This window comes from Paramisgurnus dabryanus, chromosome 8 (genome assembly GCF_030506205.2).
Source record: "Paramisgurnus dabryanus chromosome 8, PD_genome_1.1, whole genome shotgun sequence".
NCBI classification, from domain to species: Eukaryota; Metazoa; Chordata; class Actinopteri; order Cypriniformes; family Cobitidae; genus Paramisgurnus; species Paramisgurnus dabryanus.
In genome coordinates this window covers 6,215,369-6,237,360 of record NC_133344.1, presented here as the reverse complement: position 1 = coordinate 6,237,360, position 21,992 = coordinate 6,215,369, and the positions used below count along the sequence as shown (strand labels likewise).

At 38.8% G+C, this 21,992-nt stretch overlaps 2 protein-coding genes across 2 annotated transcripts in view; both read right to left on the bottom strand.

Annotated features, from left to right (window-relative positions):
* LOC135771685 (uncharacterized) overlaps window positions 1–21,992 on the bottom strand; it is a 175,090-nt gene that overhangs the window by 80,135 nt on the left and 72,963 nt on the right. The window lies entirely within an intron of this gene.
* LOC135771676 (uncharacterized) lies at window positions 160–21,753 on the bottom strand. The gene is made up of 2 exons (XM_065282020.2): window positions 21,303–21,753; window positions 160–5,426 (listed from the first exon to the last, which is right to left on the bottom strand). The coding sequence occupies exons 1-2, from the start codon at window positions 21,706–21,708 to the stop codon at window positions 3,748–3,750; spliced, it is 2,085 nt and encodes a 694-aa protein (XP_065138092.2). The 5' UTR covers window positions 21,709–21,753; the 3' UTR covers window positions 160–3,747.

The window sequence follows — 21,992 nt, the reverse complement described above, 5'->3', positions numbered from 1 at the left end:
CGTGTGCGGCGGCACCAGTGCAAAACAAATACAGCTGGAGAAAAAAGTTAAACTAGCAATGATCACTGTAAAATTGCTATTCACTATTTCTTGACTGATTCGGATTTATTGAACAGCTGCAGGATGTCCGGTTAGAACATTAGGTCTCACACCAGTCTGTACTTATTGATTATTTATTCTTAATGGCATGTATGTGTGGTTTTGTAAACATAAACAAGATACAAATATTTAGCAAAAGTGTACATTCACAGATCTATAAACAATACTTAAATCTTAGTTATAAGCAGCATATTAAATGTCACATGAAAGAAACAAATATAAACTCAGGTACATTAATACAACATTATTCATTGGCTATTTAATAGTACTGCCCGCGATATATTGCATGTTAACAGCGCAGACTGACCGGCATGTTCCAAGACACATTTGTAATGGTATCATATAATAATATAACATAAGAGCAGCCTTAATTACTTTACTTATAAACAACACAGTATCATGATATAGCGTTAAAACAAGATATTTAAAGTGCCCGTATTATGAAAAACTCACTTTTTCTGGGTTTTGGGGTGTTATTTTGTGTCTCTGATGCTCCCACACGCATACAAACTTGGAAAAAAATCCATCCATGCTGTTTTGAGTGAGATACAGGTTTCTGAATGTCCTCTGCCTTGAGTCTCAGATTGCGGGAGTTAAAACTCAGCTCCGTTGTGACGTAACAAAAAGTTTTGTCACATTCAGTTTGAATTTTCCCGCCCACCACCCCACTCGCAGGTCTCCACCCACCAGGTAGCTAGAGAGCATAGAGCAGTCACTTGAATGAGACCCTCTGTGCTGTTATCATGTCTCACGGAAATAACAGCGCTATTTGGATATTATGGATTATACTCCCACCTACTTTTAAAAACAAAGTTTTAACGCGTGATTATTGGAACCCGGAGTATCTTATATACACTGTGTTACGACGCAAACAGTCCTCAGATTGTAGGCGATAAGACCTTCATGCGAAATCTGATGTAAACAACAGACTATGTATCTATATTTCACGGATTATAAGCATTTGTGGACAAAAATGGTAATTGGATGTATTTTATTGGACTTTCATGGATCATTCACACATCTGAAACAGACTGGATTCGATTCGCGATCTTTGTATATCAACAAAAAAAGGTAAGAAGTCACGTTATATTTTGCATGTTGTCATCTTCTGTCACAAAATACTACATTTATGATGCTAGCGCTAAAAGCTTTTTGCCAAACTAACCGAGACCGTACGCCCCGGCTTTTCTGACGAGGTGAGCCTCTAATAACTTTACGGTCCGCATAGATATATACACGGTCCGGACCTCCCGCTAGCTTCTAGCAATTAGCATGCGGTCCACAAGCAGTATACATTCCCCTCCAGGTCTTAATTTCTGTAATTTGCGAAAATAATGCGTTTGAAAATGTTTATAACGGGAATATGTTAGTATTGTCCAGGGAAAACGAGTGTATTGTTGAGACTGCTACATCACAATTTACGCTGGAATCTTTGTGTCATGATGAGTTTGACACACCGAGACCGGGCCTTACAGCCCCGGCTTTTCTGACGATGCTAACCCCCGAGCCTCTTAAAACTTTACGGTCCGGACCTCCCGCTAGCTTCTAGCAATTAGCACGCGGTCCACAAGCATTGTATACATCCCCCGCCGGGTCTTAATTTATGTAATTTGCGAAAATAATGTGTTTGAAAATGTTTTATAATGGGAATATGTTAGCATTGTCCAGGGAAAACGAGTTTGTTGTTGTGACTGCTAACGTAACATCACAATTTACTCAGGAATCATTGTGTGTCATGAGTTTCTTCTCCTGTAGTGTACTTATTAGTGATACTTTTCTGTATGATTTGTCTGTTGGCAACATAAACCGTTAATAATAATAATAATAATATATAAAATAATAACACAGTATGGTCTGTACTGCTCACGAGACCACTGAGCATGCGCACGGGCACATGACGTTAGTAGTGGGGCGTGATCAAAGGAGCAGCAGCTCATAAATATGTAATGACTAGCTCAAAACGGCACAATCTGAAATGCCCTGAAACAGAGGCTACTAAAGATGGGTAACAATCTTTTCCTACAAGCTATTTCGAGCAAACAACTTTTGAAACATGCTTTATGGAACTCATACACCTATATAACTTGTGGAAAAGCAGTCATAAGATGGGCACTTTAAGTGACATTATGCAGTAATATGCAAACCGAATTATTATTATGCATTCAAACGTAATGTCGCGATAGCACTCTTATACATCCCTTAACCATATATTAATCACTAATATCCAGAAAATAGCCTACTTACAATCAGTTGCACGCACACACAATCCAAAAGTCAGTTAATCATGACATTTCTAACTAATTTAACTGTTATTAACGGTCTACAGCGCATCTTTGCAGCCTCACTCACTAGCCGTTTCTCAATACCAAGTACGCCAAACTTGGACTTGTGTCCTTCGTAGTTCGATCTTGCAAGTTCAGACTCGGAAGAACGAACTCCTGACGCGAAATGCATTCTGGGAAACTTTGCTGTCATAAGTCCACGCAAGTCTCCTCTGATGCATCCTCGATAAAATGGGCGGATCAAGAACACATTCAGGGATTTTATGTGAACTTGGGCTTGATGCGAACTTTGAATTGGAACAGTACTTGGGCCGTGACTGATGACGTTTCACAAGTCCACAAGAACGCAAGTATAGACAAGAACGCATATTGAGAAACGGCTACTGATAACAATTTCGTAACTTCACCGCAACTTTTGGATCAGTCCAACTCGCGAATAGAGGCAGGGGAGTTTGGAAGAGTCCACTTTTGAGGGATGTCCTTTTTTACAATCACAACGATGCTCGATGCCAAACACACACCTGGGCCAACGCACGAAATGGCATCCGCAGTGGATCTGAGATGGTCTGATACAGAAAATGCAAATACAGTTAGAATACTGAAAGCAAAGACCCTCTTCAAGGAAGCCTACAAGATTAGGATAGCAACGCTGCTGTACACGGGGAAGGAGACCAGAAGCCATTTTAAAAAGAACAGATTAAAATGTAATGTTATATTCTGGCAAGAAACTGTAAACGGTAACTGGCTGTCGTTATAGTCTGAACGCCCACAACATATATCACTGATCATTGACTGGCTGGGGCGCTACATGCTAGCCAAGTTGACTGTTACATGTTGTCTAATGAAAGGTTGCCATCTCTATAATATAAGCATCTTTGCTGAAACTATGCTGCAGGTCTAAGGTGAGGTGATGACAGGAAAAGTGTTCTTTGTGTGCTTCTTGGATATAAAAACAACAAACAGTGTATCAATGACTCTGAAAGCGAGGTGAACAACTAGAAAAATAACACTTGACTTGATGATAATAACACCTTCATTATCACATGTCATGGACTTTCATGTGACTGTTAAGTTACCAGAGTGCCCATGTTTGGTGGAGTTTTACACATAAGTCAAACAGATGATCAAAGCCAATCCTCCATATAAGCAGGCTACGCGAGCTGCGTAGGGCCCGCACCACTAAGGGGCCCCCATGTTCTTAACTTCAGTTGAGGGCTGGAACTCCAATTTTTAAATAACAATATGCTGGCCGGACCACTGTTGTGAGTGATATAAGTATTTGAAATGAAAATTATTTCTTAATGTCTAGTGACATATTAGGGCCATTTTATGATTAATTGATATCAATTTCTTACATACTGTTCCTTTAAGGTTTCTCTCCAGTATGAACTCTCTGATGGGCTTCTAAATTATATGACCTAGTGAAGTTCTTTCCACAGTGAGGACAGACGTAAGGTTTCTCTCCAGTATGAACTCTCTGGTGCCTTAGTAAGTTTGACTGATGACTAAAACTCTTCCCACAAAGACTACAGTGATGCTGTTTTACTCCAGTATGAACTCTCTGATGGACTTCTAAATTATATGACCTAGAGAAGCTCTTTCCACAGTGAGCGCAGATGTAAGGTTTCTCTCCAGTATGAACTCTCTGATGAACTATTAATTGAGATGAACTAGAGAAGCTCTTCCCACAGACACTACAGTGATAAGGTTTCTCCCCAGTGTGAACTCTCTGATGGACTTTTAAGGAATATGAAGAAGTAAACGTCTTGTCACACTGAGAGCATTTGAAAGGTTTTTCACCTGTATGAATTCTCATGTGTGTCACTAAACTGTCATGTCCATAAAAACTGTTCCCACAGAGACTACAGTGATAAGGTTTCTCCCCAGTGTGAACTCTCTGATGGACTTTTAAGGAATATGAAGAAGTAAACGTCTTTTCACACTGAGAGCATTTGTAAGGTTTTTCACCTGTATGAATTCTCAGGTGTATCACTAACTTGTCATGTCGATTAAAACTCTTCCCACAGACACTACAGTGATGTTGTTTTTCTCCAGTGTGAACTCTCTGATGGACTTTTAAGTTACTTGAAGAAGTAAACGTCTTGTCACACTGAGAGCATTTGAAAGGTTTTTCATCTGTATGAAGTGTCTGGTGCTTTATTAAGGTAGCCTTTAGACTAAAACTGTTCCCACAGACACAACAGTGATAAGGTTTCTCTTCAGTGTGAACTCTCTGATGGACTTTTAAGGAAGATGAAGAAGTAAACATCTTGTCACACTGAGAGCATTTGTAAGGTTTGTCACCTGTATGAATTGTCAGGTGTGTCACTAAACTTTCATGTCGACTAAAACTCTTTCCACAGACACTACAGTAATGAGTTTTTTCTCCAGTGTGCAATGTCTCATGGATTATCAGCTGATATTTATGACAGAAACGTTTATCACAGTGTGAACACTGATAGAGTTTCTCTTTGAAGTGAATATTCTGGTGTTTTTTTAATGAACTTGAATCCCTAAAGGTTTTGTCACATTCACTGCCCTGATAAGGTCTCTCATCGATGTGTGAAAGCACATGTGTCTTTAAAACACATTTATGCCTAAATCTCTTCTCACACTGAGGACACTCGTAAGGTTTTTCTCCTGTGTGAACTCTCTGATGAACTTGAAGATGGTCTTTGGTTCTGAAGTATTTTCCACATTCAGTGCAGTTGAAAGGCTTTTCCCCACTGTGTGTCCTCATGTGAACCTTTAGATTATAGGAAGAGACACAAATCCTCCCACACTGCTCACAGTGAAACTGCTTCTTCTTCTTCTTCTTCTCTCTGTGGTCTTCTGAATGAAGTTTCTTCTCTTGTAAGGTAGTAAAGCTGATCTCAGATCTGGTGAAGAGTTTCTGTTCTGTGTGTTTTCTCTCATGTCTCTCTAAAAGTCTCTGTGAGCTGAATGTCTTTCCACAGATGATGCACGAAAGAGTTTGTGCTGTCAGTCGCTCTTTTGATGTTGAGGACGTTATTTCTATATCCAAACATGAATCACTCTTCACATCTGAAAGAAACATGAAACAAATAAATTGCCTTTTCTCTCTTATTTAAGGATGAAGAATTGAGATTCTGTATCTTTTCGTAAGGGTGCATGTGAAGCCTTGATTCAGGGCTTGTGTTTGTAATATAGAAATCATGTAATCAATGGAAAAAAAAAAACTTTTAATCGGCAAACGATTAATCGCAATTAATCCTTATGCATCCCTAACCTGTAAGTGATCTGTAAGAATGGGGCTTTATTAGTGTTTCCGCTATATGCATTCTACTGTGGTGGCACGCCTAACGCCCCATTCAGACAGCCAGCGACCAGCAGTAGCAGAGCGACACGATCTCATTCATTTCAATGGAAACCGGGCAACTTCCAGCGGCACGAGCGAAAGTGACCGTTGGCGACCGTATGGGCGTGTCCAGCAATGAGAAAAAAGTTAAGAAAATTTTAACTTTATGCAAATGTCGAGCGAATTTCGGGGAGCGACTACCAATGAGAACGAAGCAGTGGAGTTCACGTCATCCTTCTCTCGCCAGTTACTGCCGTGGATGGTACACATTTGTTTATGACAAGCAGATTTAGAAACGCCTTATTGAAAGAAACGGGCGAGACACAGCAATATCATCGCTGTCTGTCTGAATGTGACGTAAAACGTTCCCGCCACGCCTGCGGTTGTGGATAGAAGGAATACAGCAAACAAAATGAGCCGGATGAGCACTGTTTTATGCTAATTCTTCACCCAAACTTAACTCTAAACACAACATTTCACAGGATTTAGGATGTATTTGTATCTCATTTAGCTAGGGCCACTGGTTATCCTAATCCAACCTCCAACTCTACTCATAAACTTTTCGGCATTTGCTGTATCCCTTCTAGACAAAACCCACGGTGGCAGCTCGCAAAATCAAGCTACCGAAATGTCAGCCATGCTAGACTGGCTGTCTTAAAGGGCCATTTCACCGATAGAAACATTCACAGGGTTTCCCACAGAAAATGTGTTAGTTAAGGTGGTAGGGTTGGGCGAGTGGGCGGGACAGAGGGTGTGGCAATCAAAGGGACTGATGAAAATTTAAATATTTTTATTTAAAACACTCAAATAAAACTTAATTTTGAAGAAACTATGACAGAAAATGAACACATACTAGATTATTAATGAATTAAATGTTTTTAACAGATACCTCTAATGGGAATAGCTGCGTGATGAAGTGAAACTAAAGGGTTAATAAACACAAACTGAAGCAGATGTTGTAGAACATCTGAACAATGATAGATAGCGTGAAGATTGTAAAAATTTATTATTTCCCACTATTAATTACATTATCTTAAAGGAGTGTAACTACTGTAGCATGTAAATAATGAACATAAATAAAGTGAGCAAGATCGCTCAATAATTATATCTAATCAACAGCGAACAGGTTGCTCAAATAACAAAATCACCAGCTAAGTTACTTTAAATTTGCAAGAACTATAAACGAATACAATAACAGGCTTAAATAAACCCAAAACCTAAGTCCACTTACAGTTCTCACGGACACGCGTTTTATCAACTGGCTATACTTGCAGACATGACGGACCACGTCTTTCTCTCATTTTGGCCGTGTGGCGCGCGTGCACGCTCACGGTGTAAAGCGCGTCCACGCTATTCTCCAAGATGTTTTATCAACTGGCTAGTTATCCTCCAGACAGTGACGTTCCGGACCAAGTCTTTCACATTTTGGCCATGTGGCGCACGTCCCCGCTCGCAGTGTAAAGCACGTACGCTACGCACTATTCTCTGAGATGCACCTCACGTTTTTTTTTTTTTTTGGACTATCTAGTTAAGACAGTAGGGTTTCCGAGCTTAGCGGGGCCGCCTAAACTGAAATGTAACTGAAAACCCCAATTAATCCACATTGAAAGTGGGTCATATGTATTTGTAGTCGAAATGTAACATAAATTTAGAATTTTGTGCCTATTTGACCGAGAGACAGAATGTGACTTGTATGTGAGCAGATTTGTATGAAAAACTACAACTTCCACAATGCACCACAGTGCACAGCTCTGCAAGCCACTCCCATTAATCGGAACACCGCTCAGTTATGCTATTGTGTACAAAAATGCCATTAGTAAAACAAAGAAAATAGCCGCCACTGTGTCTGACAGACACCAATCATGACACACTCTGGTCTGGTGTGTAGCAAAGTCTAAGGATGTATTCATACCAGGAAAGTCCGCTAGTTCACTTGCTTTGGTCCGGACTTTTGTGATTGACGAACTCCAAGCAGAGAGATGATTTCTGAATGCCTCCGCAAAAATTGACGTCGGCGGACAGACCGTTGTCATCGAAACGACTTTAGTATGTTTGGGCCAGATAGACGCAAGTGCGTTTCTGTATTATTTCTTTGAAAACAAAACCAAAGGTTTAAAAAAATAAGAACAAAAGTCAAGCAAGCATTCTATGCATTTTGTTGTCAAGGTAAGTGCACGCACACAAACACACACGTCTGTTTTGGTGGAACATTCCATATAATACGTAATTAACAGTGGTTCACTTCCGCGATTTGGTGCGATTGCGCTCACATTAGCAGCGAACCGATCTGGAGTTCACATGAACCGGACCCCAGACCACCCTTTTCAAGCGGACTCGAGTACGTTTCGCGGGTGCGCACCAGAGTTCGGAAGACAGCGTTCACATCATCCAAATGTACCGAACTCTGATGTCAATCGAACCCGGGTGCGCACCAAAAGTGCTAATGTGAAAACGCCCTTAAAAATTGGGTTGACAGGATGATTTAAGGAAAATGTTATTAAAATAATTAACCACTTCAGCCGCATAAATATTTGATAAATGTTTGATATTAATGAGAACATATGAAGCAATCCTTATCGCCAACACTAAGAGAGTTGCATTGCGTAATCTTGTTTTTTTTACGGTCGCTTTTTAAAAAGTTTGAAAATGACTTACCTACAGTGCCTTGCGAAAGTATTTGGCCCCCTTGAACTTTTTGACCTTTTGCCACATTTCAGGCTTCAAACATAAAGATATAAAACTGTAATTTTTTGTGAAGAATCAACAACAAGTGGGACACAATCATGAAGTGGAACAAAGTTTATTGGATATTTCAAACTTTTTTAACAAATAAAAAACTGAAAAATTGGGCATGCAAAATTATTCAGCCCCTTTACTTTCAGTGCAGCAAACTCTCTCCAGATGTTCTGTGAGGATCTCTGAATGATCCAATGTTGACCTAAATGACTAATGATGACAAATAAAATTCACTTGTGTGTAATCAAGTCTCGATATAAATGCACCTGCTCTGTGATAGTCTCAGAGGTCAGTTTAACTTCTTCCACCCTGAAGCTATTTTGGGGATTTTCGCCTGGATTTGGCCTACCCAATTTCAAAAGCTTCCCATACCCACATGCAGAGGTTTACATACAAAAGTTTGGTATCATTTTACAGGAAACCCTTTGAAATTACATAAAACACTGTTGAAAGTGCTAAACATGGTTGTATGTGATGTCAGGCCTCTAATAAACACAAAAATAAATAGGCGCTTTTTATGTTTTTTTTCTAAAGTTTTTATTTGAAAGTATATAACTCTGGCCCTGGGTATCTCAGGTCCCTGCAGACAGTTTTGTTTGATTCCAGCAGGGAATTTTTTCTCTATCATAATATATGCAAAAGTTATTTTACTCCAACTGATGGGAGGAATAATACGCTTATGGTGTACAATTTCTGCCAAAAAACATTTGAAGTGCTACCATAACCACATACAGTGGAATAAATGCAATTTCTTTATATCATTTTAAAGAAAACCCTTTGAAGTTACATAAAAAGCTGCTGTTTGTGACAAATATTGTTATTTATGTTGTTTTTCATATGATGAAACACCAAATTTTATTTTTTATGTTGTAAACACTGTCTTTAATAGTGTATAACTCTGGTTCTGGATGCTCTAGCAGACTGCAGATAGTTCTGGTTGTTAGCAGCAGCAGACAGTAAACACCCAAAAAAAGAATGAACTCTTTATCATGTCGCATTCAAAAGATATTCTTATTTTACTGAAGGGTGCGGAAATACATTTTTCATAAAAATATTAATTTTTTGTTTTGCACATATAATAAAAAGCTAGGGATTAATTATGCACACAACCAAAGAAAATGCTGTGAATGGACTCATTGTTTAGAGTAGGACCTAAAATAAAAGATGATGTATCATTTGTGGCAATATGTGAAATCTGAGGCAGTTCACACTCAAGTTTCACATATGTTTACAAAAGACCATTTTTTACCTTATTATTCATTCGATGATTGTTGGATATGTGTTGATATTAGAACAAAAATAATGCTGTAGCCTTATTCCTGAGAGTGAGAGCTTTCATTTGATATAAGACTTGCCCATGTTTGTCATTTTTGAAAAATATGAAATATGTGAATATTATATGATATCAAAAAATATTGGGGGGTGATAGTGTAAATTAAGTGTAAATAACTTTCTTACAGTAAAAGATATGTCAAAGTGATGCATATCTGCAGAAAGTAGAGACTCTAAGCTTTCAAACAGTATCTCATATGTGGTACTGGGGTCCATGACGGAGCATTAAAGATTAAAATAATCTTTTATATTAAGTCAAAATACGAAATTTTGGACCCGGGACAGGGTCCTCAGGGTTGAAGAGGTTAAAGCGCAGTGAGCATCATGAAGAACAAGGAACACACCAGGCAGGTCCGAGATACTGTTTTGGAGAAGTTTAAAGCCGGATTTGGATACAAAAAAGATTTCCCAAGCTTTAAACATCCCAAGGAGCACTGTGCAAGCGATAATATTGAAATGGAAGGAGTATCAGATCACTGCAAATCTACAAAGACCCGGCGGTCTGTCTAAACTTTCAGCTCAAACAAGGAGAAGACTGATCAGAGATGCAGCCAAGAGGCCCATGATCACTCTGGATGAACTGCAGAGATCTACAGCTGAGGTGGGAGAGTCTGTCCATAGAACAACAATCAGTTGTATACTGCACAAATCTGGCCTTTATGGAAGAGTGGCAAGAAGAAAGCCATTTCTTAAAGATATCCATAAAAGTGTCACCTGGGAGACACCCCAACATGTGAAAGAAGGTGCTCTGGTCAGAGGCAACAATGCAAAACGTTATGTTTGGGGTACAAGCAACACAGCTCATCGCCCTGAACACACCATCCCCACTGTCAAACATGGTGGTGGCAGCATCATGGTTTGGGCCTGCTTTTCTTCAGCAGGGATAGGGGAGATGGTTAAAATTGATGGAAAAATGGATGGAGCCAAATACAGGACCATTCTGGAAGAAAACCTGATGGAGTCTGCAAAAGACCTGAGACTGGGATGGAGATTTTTCTTCCAACAAGACAATGATCCAAAACATAAAGCAAAATCTACAATGGAATGGTTCACAAATAAACATATCCAGGTGTTAGAATGGCCATGTCAAAGTCCAGACCTGAATCCAATCGAGAATCTGTGGAAAGAACGGAAAACTGCTGTTCACAAACGCTCTCCATCCAAACTCACTGAGCTCGAGCTGTTTTGCAAGGAGGAATGGGTCTCTCGATGTGCCAAACTGATATAGACATACCCCAAGCGATTTACAGCTGTAATCGCAGCAAAAGATGGCGCTACAAAGTATTAACTTAAGGGGGCTGAATAATTTTGCACGCCCAATTTTTCAGTTTTTTATTCGTTAAAAAAGTTTGAAATATCCAATACATTTCGTTCCACTTTATGATTGTGTCCCACTTGTTGTTGATTCTTCACAAAAAATTACAGTTTATATCTTTATGTTTGAAGTTTGAAATGTGGCAAAAGGTTGAAAAGTTCAAGGGGGCCGAATACTTTCGCAAGGCACTGTACAGGTAAGCACAATACCCACAACTCCAAAGCTACATTTTCCCTATAATATGTATTTACTTTGTGTGTTATTATTTTGCGTGTATGTGACCGGACCGCTCAAGAGCCAAGCCTGAAAGGAAAAGATGGGTCCTCACGCACTGACAGCATGCACATGTTTGCTAATGCTGAGATTAGATGATAGTGGACAGATGCCTTTCTTTTGTGTCTCAAGTTCACAACAACTTAATATAAGGACTAAAAAACTGTAAATTGAAATGCATTATTGCTTCAACCAGTTTTTGGCATTTAGGCTGTGTGAGACAGCAGGTGCCGCACACAGCTCAGACAGACCTTTCACGTCTGTATCCTCATGAGAATAATGCATTATACTAGTTAACAATTTTAAAACTTTAAAATGAATAAAGATAGCGTAGTGATATGTGCACAGGAGATTTTGATTGACTGTTATTTGTGGGGTGCGGTGTTGCTGGTAATGAGGTGCAGCATGCTGGAGAGAGATTGAAGTCAAATAAAGCCAGAAAGTTTTACAAAGTTGTCTACTCCGTATTAGAGCTGCAACTAACGACTATTTCTTCTGTCGACTAATCTAGCGATTATTTTTCCGATTAGTCGACTACTCTAACGACTATTTTTTATTATTAATACAGTGTTCTTTTTTTGATTAGCTATTTAATCTGTTGGATAATCTGTTTTCTACTCTCTGTCTGATCTGACAGTTATTGTTTGTTTTATTGTATTTTAACACAACTGAATGCTATTTTCACATATTATCTGTTCTGTTGTCAGATATAGGGGCAGTTTCCCAGACAGGGATTAGACTAGTCCTAGACTAAAATAAATATAAGAGCTGTCCAAACGGAAAACATCTTGCACTGACATATCTTAAAATACACCAGTGCCCTTAGTTTGGCCTCAAAATGCACACAAGTAATGTTTTTAGTAAGGCATGTTTGTTTAAACTAATTATATTTCCTAATTAAACTAAGGTCTAGTCCTGGCTTAAGCTAATCTCTGTCCTGTGGCCGGTTGCATAAAACTTTAAGACTAGTCTTTAAAGTTAGTCATGAATTTTTTTTCTTCAAGACTGATCATAACTGTTTTAAGTATGTTACATAGAAAGGTAGATTGGTCTAATTTAAATCCAAATAATAAGACTGATTAGCCCTAACTAATTGCTAGTTCTTAAGACGCAGTCTTAATGTCACGGCTATGTTTATGCAACCGGCCAGGAAACCACCCAGGGCCGGAGTGGGAATCATCTTCAGCCCTGGAGTTTCATGACTTAGACCGGCCCACTTTAGTTCATGACTGACTATATTAAAATAATACAGTTAAATCCTCAGTAGCCTATACATAAGTGTGCAATAGTGAACTGTTTTCTGCATCCTTGCAATTCATTGTATTTTTTTAAATAGATAATTTCCAAATCAATGCAAATACAGTAAACAATTATGATTTTTGCTCTAATCTTGCAGCCCTATGATAAGGTATTTTTATATTATTCAATTAAACATATTCAAAAGCTACTAAAAGGGAACAAATGTGTTTGTGTTTTCCCCTATATTTCTATTTTTTAAAAATGGTGGGTCTTGAGATTACCTGTTGGGTTGAAAAAGTTTAGAAACTCCTGATATACAATACACAAGCAAGATTTATCAAGTATGCAGAGGAACAGGAGGAAAAATAAAAAATCCTTATCTTAATTTTTAGTACTTGGATCATGTACATTGCCAAATATCTTGTGTCATAAAAGAACAAATATTGAATGGACTTGTTTTACTTAAGAAAACATTATATTCATATGAAACGTTTTAAATAAACTGATGAGTTTTGCATCAAATAAGTTTTTGTTATCAAAAGACGATGAATAATAATGACTATTCATAGATCATTCATTATTGCATCTATGACTTAGATTTTTAAAAATTACGATTTGTCTCATTTTCATTTAAGTGGGTTTGTATCAGGTCGCGCATCTAGACGCGCGGCAAACGCCCTCAAATACAGACGCATCTGAATCTAAACTCGTGTTCACAGGCGAGCGCTTTGAAAAGCAACCCGTGCGTCTTGCGCTAACATTTTTAAAGCGGGCAAATTACGCGAGTGGGCCTGAATAAGTGCTGGCAGCAGCAACCTTCAACCCGGTGGCATGACAACTCACAATTCGGCGCAAATTAAAAAATTGCCATTACACAGAGTTACTACAGAAGGCATGCGCGGGCATAGGAGAGAGAGAGCTCGCGCACAAGCACATAGAGAACCTGTTTGTGGGGGAAAACACTGCTAATCTTTCATGGTAAACTCGAATATGTCGTCTTCTCTGCCAGTAACATCTGACGTTTACGTGAAAATGCAAGTACAAATCACAGCCAACTTTTAATTCTTTCATTCAGTGTCATGTATGAGAGGAGCTGTCTAGGGGCTTCACGCAGAGAAAGAGAGAGAGCACGCGTGCACAAGAGAGGCACCACCGAGCGCGCACAACAATAAATTAAGCCGTTTTAAATGAAAATAAAAATGTAACGTTAAATGTTGCTGCCATTGTTGATTTTGTGGCACACACAAACAAATCAATGTATGGATAACACTGCCAGGAGCAGAAGCCGCCATTACGCGAAATGAATGTAAACAGCGACGCGTCGACGCATTTTACGCATGTCGACGTATTTTCATAGTCGACGTAATCGATGACGTCGACGCATCGTTGCAGCACTACTCCGTATCAAAGAATATTAGATAATTTAACCTCTTATGGAACGGCTGAAATTCCACAAGGGGGCGCATTTGTTCCTCAGACGTTGCACAATAAACATGACATCCGAATATATTCATTATAAATGATGAATGAAAAGTGAGATTCGAACGAATGTCTGTTAGTGAACTTATTGTATACACTATTTATATCGTAATTCGGTCAGAAACGTCAAGATTGTGAGATGAACAAATCGTTTTGGATTAAAAGGCTTGGATATTCCATTTCCTTGGACTTTTGGGGATTTATGAACAATTTGTTTTGGACAATTTCACCGAAGAGGATAAAGGAAAGATTTTGAAGGTAAGTAAATATCCTAAATCGGCGCCGCCCGGTTCAGGTAACTAACAACTAGATTACAGTTTTATGACTGCTAAAAATCATATTATGCTTTCTGTGTGCGCTTAATGGAATCCCGAAAGTCTAAGCTTTACAACGATGTGCCGCATGACCGTATATTTTGAAGATTTAATGCTTCAAAGTTACAATGACGTAATGGAGCCTCACGTGCAAGAGAGGGGGTGTGCCGTGTACGGCACAGTGTTCCTTATCAGGTTAATAAAAAAATATAATAAAGACATTTTAAATTTCTGTTATTATTTTGCCATGAAATAACAAATAATGCAGGTTGGCAAGACATTTCTTTTGATTTTGCGTTTTTTCCGCGATAGCGGAATATATATACACACATGACATAAGCTGCTTGATAGCGCGTCTCCCACTAGCAGAATAACAATAATATAATACATTTGGTGCAAATCGAGGTTGGTACATGTTTACACCTTAAACAAACCGTACCAGAGTTCGTTTGGAACCGGACCGAGACCACCTCTTCAGCTGGGTCTCGGTGCGGTTGTTTGTTCCGCACCAGAGTTCGATTGCTGTATTCACACCTGCCCAAAAGGTCCGCACCAAGTAGGGCTGGACCAGAAAATTCGAATATTCGAATATTCGTTCGGTGGGTTGACATTCGATTTTCAGTTTTGAGATTCGAATATATATATATAAATATTTTTCAGCGTTAATGCAGAGCTTTTGCCAAGCAAGAAGTGCGCTTCACACTCCCGCTCTCTAGGTGGCGCAGAGAGACCTACATCCATAGCCAACAGCCATCAAACTCCACCAGTAGAAGAAGAGATCGCCTCGAACGGAAAGCGCGCTTCCTGCTTTGGCATTCACGCTAATAGTGTTGTAAATAACGTTCAGTTTCTTGCAAAAACTGATTGATTTGCTTCACAAGACGTCAATATGTCACACGGAGATATGGGGGATTACTTTTGTATTGGATATATATGCTTTAGCTCTTAAAGTGTGCGGATCGGTTGACTTGCATGACGGAGCACTGGGGTTTCTGCAAAATATCTTCACTATTGTTCTGATGAAAAAAACATATTGGATGGTGTAAGTGTTATAATAAATAAACTTGATTTTGAAAGTATGCTACCGTTTTATTACAGTTTGTTTAACTTCGTTCATTTATTTTCGTTGTTTTATTTAAATAGCCTACCCTACGTTGTCAGTAATTACTGTGCTGCTAATTTCTGATACAGGAATGTTTGTTTGTTAGACAAATGTTGTTAGAAAATAGGCTACCTTATTAAAAGTATTGGTCTTGTGTTTTGTTTCACTAATGCTGTTCTCGCATGATGCATGACAGGCACGCCGCTTCCGGCTTGCGCTGTTCTGTAGTATTTTTAAACTTTATTAATTCTAGAAGTGTCACATGTCCATATTGCACGAAAAAAATGCACTACACTCCCTTGAGTTCGCAGCAACACATCCACCACATAATAAAACTGTGGATAGACAGACACACACATACACACACACACACAGATTCCTGCCTTTATTAAAGAGAAATAATATGTTCAGCCCCTCCTTCCGAAGCTTCGAATATTCAATTTTATTTCTACTAGAGCTTCGAAGCTCAAAAAATGGTATTCGGAACAGCCCTAGCACCAAGGGGGGAAACGAACTTGAGTTCAATTCAATCGAACCAAACAAGGCGGTTGTGAATACACCCTTTTTTTTTCTTTTCAAGTACTTAAAAAAGGATATGCATATTAAATGTTTATTTAGTTTTACCAATTTTCTTTTTGTCTCTTGTTTACTGTAATTACATCTGTGTTATATCGACCTCATTGCTTTCACAATATAGACATATAAAACACCGCTCAGATATGCTATTGTGTACATAAATGCCACGTTAGTATTACAAAGAAAATAGAAAAACTCACTTTATAGTCAGACGTCCGTTTATCCCTGCATCCTGCACACAAACGCCTCCACCACACAATAACTCCACAGACTTAGTGTCTTAATCTTGTAAGCCGAAACCCGTCTCCGAAATAAACAAACCATTCACGCGTCCACCGCACAATATCTCATCAGACGCGCTGGCTCAGTGCTTGTAAGCCGAAACATGTCTTTGAAATAAACAAACCATTCACGTGTCCACCGCACAATATCTCCACAGACGGCTTAGGCCCTTGGAGCTAGTGCTTGTAAGCCGAAACACGTCTTTGAAATAAACACTCCCAGTGTCTGGGAACATCCACCGAACGAACGTCCATATCCTGATCTGATGCGGAAATGTTATACAGAAAGCAGTCAAAGCACACAGCTAGAGTACAGACACTACTTGTCCGTCCAAGCTCTAGCCAGTCCGGGCTTCTCTACGCAGCAGAGGCCGAGGGTTGCGGCGTCTTCCCCAGGCTCCTCTACGCATGATTTGAATATTAGACGAGACACGAGAGAATTTATATAACGGCAAAGGACGTCTCATATGGCAATAAATATCCACATAGGCTATAACTTAGCAAAACAGCATAATGAAATTAATAAACAGACAAGGAAGCAGGATTGACATGTAAATTGTATTATTATTACCGGAAAAACAACAATATACTGAAATAAACTCTGAGGTATAGGCTAAATGTGCCAAACACGCTGTTAATCGCATAAACAAGTCTAAGCAATAATAAAAAAAACATTATTATCTCTTAAAACTTTATGACAAAAAAATTATATTTAAAGGAAATGTATTCTTACAGTTATTCAAAGATGCACAAATTATTCCAAATATTAATTCCTGTTTCAGAGCACGTTCGTCTCTGGCCTCGCTCTGTTATGTAATAGCTGCTTAAAAGGGGCGCATCCTCGTCTTTCAAACAGGTATCATTATAACCATTATAACAATAGAGTAAACTTTATAGTTGAAAAAAAAAGAAAAAAAAAGAAAAAAGGGAAATCCAAGGCACTCTTCATATATCAAAAAGGTAAAAAGCCTTTATTTAAATATGGCTATAACACTAAAAACATATAACAGGGCAGTAACCCATGCGTAGCGGCACAGATAGCCTTCTTCAGGGTATACTGATCAAACAAACAATCTTCACTTAAAAAGTCAGCTAATCACAAACACCTGAATGACATCACAAAGGTAATGCATTCCCATATGTAAAACATTGCAAGAAAAGACCACTAGATGGCAATTACACTAGAGTAAAGACACCAATGAATAGAACTCTTAAAAAAAACAAAACAAACAAACAAAATTTAAGCTCAAACTTTTTATATATATAATTTGCAGGCTATGACATACCCAGGACTCAATGATGAAATTGACTTTAGGCCCTTTTTGTAATTGTTCCCTTGATTTTTTTTTTTTAAGAGTTCTATTCATTGGTGTCTTTACTCTAGTGTAATTGCCATCTAGTGGTCTTTTCTTGCAATGTTTTACATATGGGAATGCATTACCTTTGTGATGTCATTCAGGTGTTTGTGATTAGCTGACTTTTTAAGTGAAGATTGTTTGTTTGATCAGTATACCCTGAAGAAGGCTATCTGTGCCGCTACGCATGGGTTTTACCATTTACCTTTTTGATATATGAAGAGTGCCTTGGATTTCCTTTTTTTCACGTTTTGTATACCCTACACCAAAGAGCACCTAACAAATTTTTCCCAAACTAAAATTTTTTCAGCTATTTTTGAGCACTTTGGATTTTTTCTGATTTCTAATAAACTTTATAGTTGCTTCCACTGTGTTTGTCTGATATGAATAACAATTTTTACGCCGTCTTTGTCAGAAGAAAGCGCCGTACATTACGGCGTACTATGAAAGGCTTACGGTGTATAAAACGACGTCATTGATAGGATTATAAAACGGCATAAATAACGGCGGTTTGCTGTGATACCGCCGTAATTTGCGGCGGTTGTTAGCTAAAAATGCCGTACTTTGCAGCGTCTTTTAGACTTGAACGCCGTAAAAACCGTTGTTTTAAAGATGATGCGCATTTGGTAAGTGCCGTCAATTGATCTATTTGGCGTTCCATACTCTGCTCACACTTGCTGTGTGAAACCGGCGTGGACTGAAGCCACTCGCGTTGCTACTACTCTACGGCGCCACCTTTTTGGGTCTGATGAATCGACGCGCATATTTTGCATCGACGTATTTTTGCGTCAATGCGTTGTCCCAGCCCTAAAACTGTAGTATGATTATAACAGACTGGGGCTGAATCCGAAACCGCATACTACCATATAGTGATGCAACAATACACTTAGTTCACGGTTCAATACATATTTCGGTTCTTGTTCACGGTTTACGGTTCGGTCTCGGTTCTGATGCCTTGGCCTATTAAAGTGTTTTTAATTATTCTATGCTTAGGTAACAGGAACATTGAGATGTTAAGAAGAAAAAAATACTGGTTTTAATTGCAGTTCTCTTTATTTTATGTAAATGCAAAAATCATCTTACATATTTCTAGTGTACTGATACAATAATATAAGATATAATTAAATAAAGACATATAAAAATAATATCCTATTCAAACTGGGGAACATGTGAATTCATTACATTACATAAATTGGCCATTTTATATACCTGTACTTAGTAAATTAAACTTTACATTGTAAATGAAGGCTATACCTTACTGCACTACTGTTAAATCCAACATCATGCTGTCTGTGTAGAAACCAAAAATGCGTTCCTCAATCAACATTACTGGTGGGATTTATTTTAGCATCAGGCGCATTCTCTTCTTGAGTTAAACTTTTTCAACTTGCGCAGAAGACGTGTTTGAGGCAAATAACGCGCGTTTGCATCAATAACAAGCCCAATTTGCGTCATTCGCATTGCCCGACGCGAATTTGCATCTTTACATTGATGTTGTATGTAATCTACACGCGCAAATAATTAATCCACACCTCAGATTTAAAAGACAGTCGTGCTGCTTCTTTTTGTTGTTGTACTTCTGTTGGGTGTGTGTGCACGCGAATGAAATCTGACACCAGCATTGCAAGCAGAGTTCAAGCAGCTAGCGCACAGTGACTGGATATCAACTCGCTGTGGCGTTTATAAGCGTGCAGATCACGCGCATGCGCACATTAACAAAAGTGCAGGGAATATAAAACTGACAGATTTGGATGGATAAACCGAAAAACCGCAATTCACCTGCGCGTATTGGACCGTGGGGGTGGAACCGAACGGTTCAATAATGTATTGAGAATTGTGGCATCCCTACTACCGTACTATATACTAGGCAAAAAGCAGTAGGCGAACGAATAGTATGTCCGAAACCTCAGTATACGTAAAAGGGTAGGCGAGAATTAGCGGGATTTTGGACTATTTCTCGCTAGATTCAGAGGCATGTGTACTTAAGTATCGTCCGAAACCGCCTACGTACTGAAAATGTAGTAGGGGAAACAGCACGTGAACAGAGTAGTACGTCAGAATCCTCAGTATCCATAAAATCAGTAGGCGAGAAATCCCCGGATGCCCTACTGAGTCCGCCCACATTCTGAAGCGTGCATCAGATGGACACTTCTATCCCAGCTTTCCCATGATGCCACGGGAAAGCAAAGCCATTGACCGGAGACCAGCCAATCGGGTGATTCGATACGTTACACAGGGCTGTTCCTCTATGGGCTTCACGCACAGACCGGCCAGGATATACCACAAAGTGCTCAGCTGATTCATGAAAATAAAGCTGCAGAAATGTCACAGCTGTGTTGAGATGACAGTAAATATGTGATGTTTTGTTAGAAAAATTACATTTGAATAAAGTTTTGTTTGATATGGGATTCACTTCTATACGTTTTCATTTATTGTGATGGTTTTATTCATTAATTTTTTATTTGTGTTACCTGTTGTTTTAAGTAAATAGAAGAGAATGCTTCACTAAAATGTATATAATCACATTGCCTGCATTGTGTAGTTTGTATTCAAGCACAGTCACCTCACAATAGATATTAAATTACAATCTGCTTGTTTTACTTATTTTAATCCACTACAAAATTATGTGTAATATATCTGTAACACTGACAGAGACCGTAGTGGAGTTGTCAAGTTACTGATGCAATCAGGTGTTAGTGCACCTGTCCCTTATACACACGCATACGTTTTCATGTCTGTTATTAGGTTTGTTCGAGTTTATGCACCGCTGTAAGAACCAACAGGTGGATGACATCAAGAACCGTGAGAGCGATTCCAGAAATCACACGGAGAAGTCTGATTTCGAGTTGCTCTCGCGGTATTGTGATGTCATCCTCCTGTGGGTTCTTACGGTTCCGTATGAGCTCGAACGTGTACTACGTCATATGTCGCATGATAACGTCAACATGGCAAATGCTGTCCATACTTAACACGAACGTACATACTGTCTTAGCGCACGTTAGGTACCCAGTGAAATTCAGTACCTACACAGTAAGTATGCGATTTCGGATTCAGCCTGGGTCACATATAAAAAAAAATGTTTTGTCATAATTGTGCTGCTTTTTCTCAGATATTTAGACATTTGTATCCATTAATAATTGAACTATTGTTAGAAAAGAGCTGGATGAATGAATACAGTGTGGATACCTGTCTATTATAGACAGATATATAAACAATATCCACTTCAAGTACCGTATATAGAAAAAATAGTATTGAAATATTTGCCTGCAAACTTAATTTTTAGCAAGTGTTACAACTTACCCCCTACCTGTTACAATAAAATTAACCCCACCTATGGAGTAAGTTGTAATGTTTGCACTTCTGTCACGTTTGATGTAATTGTCCAAGACTAGGAAGTAATAGAAACAAACTTTAAATGTTTATTTGTAGCAGAGATGTGTAAAAATATAATTAATCAATCTCAAATATTTTTTTTAATGATTGAGCCAAAACCAAAAAGCGTTATGATGTGTTCCGCTCTCCCCTACTTATATTTTTTTGGTCTTTCAGTGAGTTTGTGACTGAAAACCCAAAAATACAACAATAATTAAGCAGACATACCTAATGGAATAAAATCATCATCTTCTTCAGAGCGATCTTCTTCTTCTGAGGGTTCAGTTTTGATTTCTGTGGGTTCAGTTTTGATTTCTGTGGGTTCAGTTTTAATCTTCATCATGAGGTTCGTGCAGTTGATGAGTTTAACTGAACACATCTTCAGTTTGGTCTGCAGGATCTGCTGCTGTTCTCCAGCATTACAGACAGAATCCAGAGACTCTGTGGAGGTTTGATCCTCCTGTAAGCTCTGTTTACTGTCACACATTGTAGTGTCCTGAGTGTCTGTGGGCTTTGACTCAGTATAACAGAGTAAAGTCAGACTGAGCTCGGAGTCCTGTGTGTGTCTGGATTTCTCTTCAGAGAGTTTAGAGTCCAGCAGTGGCTGTGGTGTGCGGCTCTGATCTCTGCTCATCCACACTGAATCCAGACTCCCATCATCAGTCGCATACACTGAAGATTCACAACATTCCCCATCCTGACAACACAACAAACACAGACAAAAAGATCAGAAATGATTTGATGTTGTCTGATTCAGGTAAATGATGTTTAACCTGTACAAACCTCTCGATTCATTGCTAAATCTCCTCTTGACCTCCGCTTTGTCTCCAGTAACGCCACCTCTTTCTTCAGCTAAGAGATTTCTGTGATGAAATCATCAATATATCCAGCATGGACAGATCAGTTCCTACTCATTTA